Here is an 11,062-nt window from a genome sequence, read left to right on the forward strand (position 1 = left end):
TGAGTATGTGTAACCAGTATCTATAGTGACGATGGGAAAAGATTAGAATCACAAAAGCACAGTTTTATAAAGAGCATCTAATGGATAGACAAAAGCAATAATGGAACAGAATCATTCTCTGTTAATTTGACATGACTATCAAGCAAATAGACTAAATATGGAGACTTTCATTTGCACCTGTAACTCACCTTTAGCTTGATGGTGAAGATTATAAAACTCTCGGGCAATGATATCTGCCAGCTTCTCACACCATTTTTTTGATGGACAAAAAAGTAATACTGAATGGTTATCACAGATGGTCTCATAACATAAGCTAACAATATGGTCCTCATCACCCTAAAAAAAAAATTGCTGTGTTAGTGGTACTTTCAAAGCATTTTCACATGTTTAAAATCCCTCATTTTGCTTCATGAAGGTTTTAATATCCAAATGCATGATAAAAAAAAAAAACCAAGTACAAAGTCAGCAACAAAATAAAAATTGGGGAAAAAAAAGAAATAAGCCTCCATATGATGCAATGCAAGAAGAAAATATTTGCTATGTATTTGCTAACATGCATGGACCTCCATCCCTCAGTGAGGATATAATAATAAGCAAATGAAAGTCAAGGGCCTAATCTTTTTTTTGGGGGGAAGGGGGGTTATAATCTCACTGACACACAATTAAGTACTAAACACATGTAAAATACAACCATCAATGCACTGAGTAAGAGCTTTACAATGGTTTATGGCTTCATATTTGACAGAAATTTGAGACAGACCTGGAAGAAAGGTTTTCCCAAGAAAATGATTTAGTGGAGGCATAAAAGAGGACAAGCCTATCTCAATGAAAAGTGACACTTTTTCACTGAGAACAAAAACCATATGTGACAATCCTGTAACAGTCTGCACGCTCTCCTTACTGGGAGAGCGTCAAGGTATGTAACTAGCGTAATCATCCTTCCATTTGCTCATTAAACAGTTTATGGGGATTGAGCAAAACACAGCAGAAAAAAATGTTCTGTCTTCATGTTTCTACTCCAATAAGAGATAGATAGTAACAAAAAGAAGGTAAGTACATTTTAAAGTACAGTAAGTCCACCTTATTCACAGATTTATTATACACCATTTTGACCAAGCACAGTCAAATAAATAAACAAAAAAATTTTAATTCAGTGTGCTTTCCTCAGCTTAGTGGATGGGGAAAACTCTCAGTTACACTGGCCAATCATCAGTTGTAGTTAAATCAGTGTGGTGCGCTGAGTGTTTCCCTGGTCTTCATTTTATGAAAATCTGCCTCTCAAAAAGCATATCAGGAAATGAGTATCATTTACATTAAAGGTACAACTACATTCCCTCTCACCACCACTAATTCCTCAAGGTGAAACTGAATATTAGTTTGATATTAATTCTAATAGATTTGTAATGTGCAATAGGCTCATTGCAACCTCTAATTATGCATTTCAAAAAACTGTAACAGCTTGCTAGAAGATGCAAAGATACTGATAGTGGTGCTGCAAGAATAATGATTTACCTTCACTTGTAGCATGGGTTGAAATTCCCTCACAAGTTTCATTGAAGAGTCAAATATGGAATTTCCAATTTTTACTAACTCCAAAAGTGGTACAGGACGAAAGTCAGTATGATAGAGTTCAGCATTCAACCAAGAAGCCACAAGCTCCAAATTAGGAAGAGTAGCACTCATGCCAACAATCTGTACATCATTAGACAAAGACCTTGGTGACTCTGGCTGGCTGTGAAGACCAAATGGAAACACATGAAAAGATAGGGAGAAAACTAACCAGTAGAGCTGATAACAGCAGTGTTGGTCATGTCCTTGTTACACACGTGCAGAATGGGGTCTGTACTCAGGGGCTTGAACTTTAGGCAGTGCAGTTACTTGAGCCACATCTTCAGAACTCTTTGCTTTTGTTATATTTCATGTAAGGTCTTGTGCTTACATGCCCAGGCCAGTCTGGACCATGATCCTCGTATTTGTACTTGCCAAGGATATGGAATGACAGGCTGAAACCATTGCACCCAGTTTTTTTATTGGCTGAGATGAGGCCTTGCTACCATTTTGCCCAGGAATGCCTTGAAATGTGGTCCTTCTGATCGCTGCCTCCCAAATAGACAGAAAAATAGGCCTGAGCCACTGCAACAAGCTTATATATTTCGGTCTCAGTTACTTCTTTTGGAGCAATAACAAACCGTTGTACATGTGTTTGTTCCAAATAAGTACTATAGCCAGACACCAGTGGCTCACACCCATATTCTTAGCTACTCAGAAGCTTGAGATCTAAGGACCACAGTTCAAAGCCAGCTGGGGCAGCAAAGTCTATGAGACTTTTATCTTCAAATTGGAAGTGGCACTGTGGCTCAAAGAGTATTAGCCTTGAGTACATAAAGCTCAGGGACAATGCATAGGTCCTGAGTTCAAGCCCCATGACAGACATTTAAAAAAGAAAAGTACTACATTAACACATACATTTGTAGCTTTGCAACCTTCTCAACATGGTTTGGAATCTGAGAAACATAGTAACTTCAAGTACTCACCATGATGCTGATTTCTGAGTAATATAACAAATCTTGGTCAGCAAAAGTTCCAGCAAATACCCTCGGTGAGAGTCTCCTAGCATGTGTAACTCATCCACAACAACCATTCCTAGAAGGATTTTTCCAGATGTTATGTTTTATAGCATTTCACAATTCCAAGTAGAAGTTTAAGACTTAGTATCTTATATCATACTATAGAAGCTGTCATTATAATATATCTCAAGTAATGCTAATTCCAAACCATAAAACAAAACTCAGTCTCTGCAAACAAGCCAATTCTTTTCCAAGAGGTTTAGTTACCATAAGCACTCCTTCCGACTACAATATATTCTGGATCTTAAAAGTCAATGATTAGCGGCTGAGAATGTGGCTTAGTGGTAGAATACTTGCCTCGCATGCATGAAGCCCTGAGTTTGATTCCTCAGGACCACATAAACAGAAAAAGCCAGAAGTGGCGCTGTGGCTCAAGTGGTAGAGTGCTAGCCTTGAGCAAAAAGAAGCCAGGGACAGTGCTCAGGTCCTGAATTCAAGCCCCAGGACTGGCAAAAATTAAAAAAATAAAAAATTGTTTTAAAAGTCAATGATTAGCTTATTCAAAATTAATCAAACCCAAGGAAAACTATGCCTTATTACTGATACATTTGTAAATATTACCAATTAATCTCATAATTTACAAATGATTACATAAAAGGATATAAATATATCATACATTAATATATAGTAGACAATTATCTCAGTTATTCCATATTTAACTTTTTATAAGGAAACAACTATACTCACATTGTTTAGAAAAATCAGACTTGAGTCAATAAAAAAAAGATGATTTTAAGGGATTATTCTTTTAAATATGATCACCTAATGTCACTCTACTGCAAAACATAAGTAGGAACATAACATCTTATTCCAGTTTAGGCATAATTGGAATAATGCTCTCAAGAATTTCTGAAAAAAAAAATATTATCAACCAATGCCTTATATCTTCATAGCTCCAATGAACAAAGTTTCTAAATTTCTAACACATAAATTTGAAAGACATATTTAAACCATAACAAAGAGAGAAACTGTGAAATAGCTTAGGGCCTGAGAGTGTTGCTTAGTGGTAGAGTGTTTGCCTAGTACACATGAGGCCCTAAGCATGATCACCAACACTGAAGAAAACCAACCAAACAAACAAACAAAACAATTGCTGAGGGAAATGGATAGGTCTTGAACAAATAATGTTGAGCAAGACAAGACTAGAACATAGAGAACAAAGGTGCATGGTATCCCTGATACGTGGATAGTAGGAAAAAAAACAAACAGAAACATGACAAAGAAAACAGGAAGGGGAAAAATTTAGAGAAAAAGGAACAGATTACACAGAGCAAAAAGAGAGAGAGAGAGAGAGATACATATATCACCTGAACTGGAAGGAATCGTTCTACAGTTACCAATCATAGAGGTCATAAGCACTGTAGACTAGAGGGACAATGGACATTAAGGATATGACCTCTGTTTATTTTATTTCATGTTTTGGTCTCTGAAAAAAATAATTAAGAAAGCAAGGGAGGTGGGGGAGGGGATGGGGGAGGAAAGGAAAGAGAAAAACAAGGAGGGGAATAACTGGTATGACAAGAAATATATATGTAGTCACTACCTTAAGTATGTAGTTGTAACCCCTATGTACAGCATCCTGACAATAAAAAATAAAATAAAATTTGCTGATATTTTAGCCAGGTTGTAACCCAGTACTGGAAGGTGGAGGCAGGCAGGATCACGAGTTTGAAATGAGGGTGAGGATAGTCGGCTACACAGGACATGGTCTCAAAAAAAGCAAACCACTAACCCCTAAAACAAAACAAAACAACAATGAAATAATAAAACTTCTTAAGCAGAAACCCCAGTGTTTCTACATGCACTGGGGTTCCCTCAACTAGTTCTCCTATTAAAATCAAGACCATGTTCTTTTTTTCCTCTAAATTATATTACATGAGTTATTTCAACATTTATTCATTCATCCAAAACTATTTATTCTATCTACTCTGCCAAGTACTTAGCTAGGTACACTGGATGTAATAATAAAACTATTAAAAATCCTCAAGATAACTAAAATCCAATAAGTCCCAAGTAATAAGACTTTGGTTTTGGTTTTGCAGTGCTTTCCAGTGGTGCTGTAGTTTGGATAGGGCCTAGAATTGCTAGGCAAGTGCACTACCTCTTGAGCTATACCCCAAGAAATAGTGATAGGAAGAATTTGCCTCATTTTCTAATTTTTCTTACCTAACAAATCCATCTTATTTTCTTCTATGAGGCGATTGATCAGACCATTGGCTCTCTCGATTGTGCAGACAGCAATATCCAAGGAAGAGAAATGCCCTGCTGGAGAGGTGCTGCCCATATAACCATCTACTTTTATTCCTACTTCCTGAAACAGACTCTGAATTGAGTAAAAAAGAAACAGTATCAGTGAAAAAGTTAAAACTTCATGAGTTATGGATGGTGTCTTGGCCAGAGCAACTTGAGAGTAATCTGATAAAGGTCTTTAGATGCTTATGTCTCTGTTCCGGGATAGAAACTATCCATACTAAATATTAGAAATTTAAAAAATCAGAAATTAGAAATACTATACTAAAAATCAGAAAATTAGAATGGACAAAACAGTCATTAATTGGCCATTTTCATGATACTATTTAATAGTCTAAGTCCTAGTTATAGAAATTACAACTAAAGAAAATTTACCTTACGTACTAACATTTTTACTCTAATAAATAGCAAGAAGCTACCCAATTTTAAACATGAATATATTAATGTTAAATATGGGAGAGTTAGGGGTTTGTTTGGAAGGAGTTTCTTGGGGGAGGGGCATTGTTGTTGTTGTTTTTAGGTTTTGTTTTGTTTTGTTTTCTGCAAGTCCTGGGACTTGAACTTAGAGCCTGGGTGCTGTACTTGAACCCCCTTTTGCTCAAAGCTAGCACTCTACCACTTGAACCACAGCGTCACTTCCAGCTTTCTCTGAGTGGTTTATAGAAAATAAGAGTTTCACAAACTTTTCTGCCCTGGTAAGCTGGCTTCAAACATAATCCTCAAATCTCAGCTTCCTGAGTAGCTAGGATTACAGGCATGAGCCACCTGCACCTGCTTTTTTAGGTGTTTTTGTTGTTTAGTTTGTTCAACAGAGTCTCTCTTTGTAGTCTAGACTGGCATAGAACTCATAATCTCTTACCCCTTCTCCCCTCCTAAGTATAGGATCATAGGTATGCACTACTATACTAAGCTTAATCAACATTTTAAGGAACAAACTTATACTCCATAAGGAAAACAGTCTTATCCTACTAAAGATTACTTTTTTATATAATGGAAGAAAAGTTTTTTTCTTTTTTACTTTTTTTAAAAATTTATTTGTTTATTAATTGAACACAAATTGTTTGACAAGGTGTTGTGCAAAAAGGGTACAGTTACATAGTAGGGCAGTGTGTACATTTCTTGTGATATCTTACGTCCTGTTTTTCTATCTCTTCTCTAGGTCAGGTAGACATATATACAATATACAATGTATCAAGAACATATACAGTAGCCACGTGGCCACGCCCAAGAAAGTTCGACTAGGGCTTTAAATGTAATGTCGATATTAGACCATATGCCGACAGTAGTCTTATATGAACGTACATACCTAGCTTTTGAGCTATTGTATTCCCCTGAGAGGTCAATTTTTGACCTTTATATGTTGAGTAGTTGTTTTGTTTTAGTTACATACTCTTGGGTCGCTACCCCAATCCTGTGGGGAATACTTTTGAAAAGCAGTTTTTGGTTTCACAGACTTGGTCTCTACTGTCTCTCCTTCTCCCTTTGTTAACAGTCATATATCAGGGAGATCATGCCCCTTTGTTTTCTGTGTTCTAGGCTTGTCTCGCTCAACATTATTTGTTCGAGTTCTGACCATGTCCCTGCGAATAACAATATTTCACCATTCCTAATCACTATGTAGTATTCCATTGTGTATAAGTACCATATTTTTTGGATCCATTCATCTGTGGAGGGGTAACTGGGTTGTTTCCATATTTTGGCTATTGTGAATTGTGCCGCGATAAACATGGAAGTACAAATATCTTTTTACAAATGTCTTTTTGATATCTTGGGGTTTGCTGTTTAGGATAGATGCCTAGGAGTGGTATGGCTGGGTCATAGGGTAGGTCTATATTGAGCTTTTTGAGAAACCTCCATACTGTTCTCCAAAGTGGTTGTACTAATTTGCACTCCCACCAACAATGGAGAAGGGTTCCTCTTTCCCCACACCCCCTCCAGCATTTGTTGTTGCCTGAGTTCAGAGTATAGGCCATTCTAACTGGGGTGAGGTGGTATCTCAGGGTTGTTTTTATTTGCATTTCCTTTACTACCAGGGATGTTGAGCATTTCCTCATGTGTTTCTTCCTTTTTTTGCCAGTCCTGGGGCTTGAACTCAGGGCCTGAGCACTGTCCCTGAGCTTCTTTTGCTCAAGGTTAGCACTCTGCCACTTGAGCCACAGTGCCACTTCTGGCCTTTATGTATACATGTGGTGCTGAGGAATTGAACTCAGGGCTTTGTGCATGCTAGGCAAGCACTCTACCGCTAAGCCACATTCCCAGCTCTCTTCTTTTTCTTTTTCTTTTTTCTTTTTGTGCCAGTACTGGAGATTGAACTTGGGACATGGGCACTGTCCCTTAACTTTTTCACTCAAGGATGCCATACTACCACTTGAACCACCTCTACTTGGATTTTTTTGTAGTTAATTGGAGATAAGAGTCTCAGGGACTTTCCTGCTTGGGCTGGCTTCAACCAACAATCCTCAGGTCTCAGCCTCCTGAGCCGCTAGGATTTCAGGCTTGAGCCACCAGCACGAGCACAATTATTCTACTTAATGGAACACTCTATTTGTGAAAATGCCGTAATAGCTAGTATCATATCAATGCAAAATATTACTCATTTCTGCAGGAAAACTATCACAGACATGGAGCTTTAGTAAGTACCAATGAATACTGCTCTTTAGCCCCTAAATGCGGCCAGCAGCTCTCAATCAGGGCGCTCTCAAGCTCTCTTTCCTGTCCATGCTTCACTCGAGTCCTATTCCTTAAACAGTATTTCTTCCTTTGCACTTACATGCTAAGTGAAGTATACTGTTTATTTCCTAAGAAGACATTTACAAACTTTTATATGATGCTCACCAAACTACTGGATTCGATGGTCCACTTTCCTTTATATAACAGCATTTCCTTCCATAAACTTCCAATACTTTGAATGATCAACTTTTAAAGTTAGATTGGATGCAATAAATGAAACTGTTCTCACTTGCTTTTATAATTCTGTTTGAAATGAGTAAAGCCAAAACTGCCAATATATTAAACATAGTACAAAAACATTACCTGAAGATAGTATTTCTTCTCTTTAGCCACAGAAACAAAGGGAAGAATAAATAAAGCTTTCTTCCGCATTTCCAAAACTCGCTTCAAAATAAGTAATTCTGCAACAAGGGTCTTTCCAGCACTTGTAGGAGCTAAAACATGATTATTCCACAAAGTTACAACAGAAAGAAGTAATGTCTGGTACATCATATTGATAAATATTTTAAATTATCTCCAGTATTACCGAACCTACAGCTAACCTATCTTTGGGCCTCGACTAGCATTTAAAAAGCATTACACCTTGAAATGCCTAATTTTAAACTAGCTTTCTAGACTCATACTGAAAATAGATTTAATAATACTTTTATCAGCAAAAGTGACAGATAATAATAAAAATCTAGATTGCTTATGCCTAAAGATTCATTCCTTTAAGTGCTTGAAAGCACTGCTTTAAGGAAGAGATGAGCAATTTAACATAATGTGCCAGGTGTTATGATAGAGGTTGAGGGAGAGAGGAGGGAAGAGGAGGAAACTTAGAATGAGGAAGAAGAAAGGAGAAAAGGAACACCAAGCATAAAAAGCATATGCACAAGGCTAGAGGAAAGCCTGGTGTATTCGGATGACAGTGAGTAATTTAGTAAGCCTGGAGTAAATGTCCTTCAGAATAGAAAAAGAAGAGATGTGAAATGCCACATAAAAGAGTCATATTGGGACTGGGAATATGGCTTAATAGAGTGCTTGCCTAGCATACATGAAGCCCTGGGTTCCATTCCTCACACCACATACACAGAAAAAGCCAGAAGTGGCGCTGTGGCTCAGATGGTAGAATGTTAGTCTTGAGCAAAAAGAAGCCAGGGACAGTGCCCAGGCCCTGAGTCCAAGCCCAGGACTGGCCAAAAAAAAAAAAAAAAAAAAAAAAGAATCAAGAGATATTTAAAGTGCTAGGGCTTGGGTAGGCGATGCTCTACTACTACTATCTGTACTACTATCTGGCATTTAGGAAGACTTTTTATATATCAAAACTGTACTAACCTCTTATACATATGAAATAGTTTAATTCTAAATGTGATCAAGTCAGTCTCCTCCAACTCTTCTCTCTCTTTTACAAAGTCACACAGCCAGAGAGACTTTAAATCCAGTAAGTCAAACTCCACAGCCTGAACTTATTGCTACTGAAAAAATTAATTCTATAATTCCTTTTCACAGCCATAATGAAAAAAAATCTAGCTCAAAAGTTCAGAGAAAACTAACACAAAGGAATTGCTATCTTACCTAATAATTCATTTCTGAAGTCAATATTGTAATCACAGGCTAAAAATTGTATGGTATGTATAAAAGTTGCCCAAGAAAAAAACATACAAATCTTCTTGTAAGAGACATTACTTTGGGTTTGTATACATACAACCCTGTAGAAACAGGTCCACTACAAAACATATGTGCCACACCCTGAAAAGCAGCTGAGATCTAATGGAGGAAGAACAGACTGACATCTCCTATCACATCACCCTTTCACCCTGGGACACACATTTGTTGAACAAAAGAATTCTCGAATCTATAAATTGCAATATTTCTTGCTCCACCACCACCATATAATTGAATTTCCAAAACTTAAGAATGCACATGTGACTCAACTTTTAAAATATATCTTAAGACTTTCTCCAGTTAAAGCAATGTCTCATCCACCTTAAAAAAAATCATGCCCCCCAAAATCATACCCAATAGAGTACCTTTACACTGATATTATCTTTTAAGTAGTAGAGAAGTTAGTTTGCATCAATTTGAATACCTGAATAAACTAAATTCTTTCCCTCCAAGACTTGTCCAAGCAAAAGACATTCTGCCTGCCATTCAAACATCTTTTTTACACCAAAACTGTGGTATTTCTCCAAAACTTCTTTAGGAAGCCCCCAATTTGCCAATAACAGTTTGTCTATTTGGTCATCAGGAACTGTTTGCTTGCATACCCCTTTCAGGAAAAAAAGAAGAAACAAGAGTTAGATCTAATATAACTTTGGTAGTATTTCCTCTGTGTGTTGGTATGAAGCTATTTAAAACAGACTTTAAGAAGCTCCTGAGAAGTTGACCTTGTATAGAAATTATGTACTGAATATAATTTGAAAATGTTTTTAAAGTCCTACCCCCCTCTCCCCAAAAAACTTGTGCTATACACAATGGATAAGCAGTATAAGAATTACAGGGAATGAGGGCAGTTACCAGGACAGTAGGTAGGCATTATAAAGCTGAGTTAGGGAAGTTTCCATTTGAGTTTTAGTTAGTAGGAGTATGACTGGGCAACAATGCTTGAGCAATTAATTATCATATAACTAAATGCTTACCCACGGATAACTGGGTTTAACACTCACAGGACACCAAACTTACCTTAGAAAACATTGCAAATTCTATCCAGGAACTGCGAACAGCCACACTCAGCAGTCCTGTATCCGGACAGAGAGCGTGGGGGGGGGGGGGCTTGGGGGGGGGGGGCTCAGCTCACATCTGGCATCCTAGCTACTCAAGAGACTTAGATCTGATGATTGAGGTTTGGAGCCAGAAAAGTCCAAGAGACTTTTCAAAAAGCCGGGAATGGAGGTGTGGCTCAAGTAGTAGATGGAGAGTGCCCTGAGTGCAAACCCCAGTACCAACACACACACACACACACACCCCTCACATGCCCACATATACAGCACACACACACCACACACAAGCTGTAAAAGGAGGAGTAAGGAGCTCACTTGTGGTGCTTAGGCTCTGGCTAGCTGGGAGGTGGTTCTGTCAGGGTGAACTATGCAGAAAGCACTGTGAGATTACCGACCTTCAGGCCCGCACATCGCCACCGGCCGCAGTTACTTGCAGAGGCGCCCGAGGGCCAGCGGACTCCCACCTCCTCCCCACCCACACACACCCAGTACCTGGGGTGCCAGCACCTGCGGCCTTCAGGCTGCGCCCCAGGCCCGGCGGCGGACTCAGCACCGACCGGGAAAGAAGCGGAGGGCTAGCACTGCTGTCGCCACCGCCTGCCGACCACGAATCTGAGCTAGATTCGGAGCGCCTCCGTTTCCCACGCCGACGCGAGACATCCATGGCACACAAGCCCTTCCTCCTTCAGGGTTCAGGACACGACGCTGCAGTCCCAGCACCCTGCCATGGCGGAGAAAGCCGGCTCGATGACAGGT

General features: G+C 38.7%; 1 protein-coding gene across 2 annotated transcripts in view; it reads right to left on the reverse strand.

Moving 5' to 3' along the window:
- Polq (DNA polymerase theta) overlaps positions 1-10,970 on the reverse strand; it is a 66,573-nt gene extending 55,603 nt beyond the window's left edge. For both annotated transcript variants that reach the window (XM_048346726.1, XM_048346727.1), the window contains exons 1-7: positions 10,799-10,970; positions 9,676-9,855; positions 7,911-8,041; positions 4,794-4,950; positions 2,535-2,643; positions 1,513-1,732; positions 189-336 (exon numbers count right to left, since the gene is read on the reverse strand). In XM_048346726.1, coding sequence (XP_048202683.1) covers positions 189-336; positions 1,513-1,732; positions 2,535-2,643; positions 4,794-4,950; positions 7,911-8,041; positions 9,676-9,855; positions 10,799-10,970 — 1,117 coding nt within the window. The remainder of the gene's footprint in view (positions 1-188; positions 337-1,512; positions 1,733-2,534; positions 2,644-4,793; positions 4,951-7,910; positions 8,042-9,675; positions 9,856-10,798) is intronic.
- Positions 10,971-11,062: the final 92 nt, after the last annotated feature.

The sequence above is a fragment of the Perognathus longimembris genome, chromosome 5 (genome assembly GCF_023159225.1).
Source record: "Perognathus longimembris pacificus isolate PPM17 chromosome 5, ASM2315922v1, whole genome shotgun sequence".
Lineage (NCBI taxonomy): Eukaryota > Metazoa > Chordata > Mammalia > Rodentia > Heteromyidae > Perognathus > Perognathus longimembris.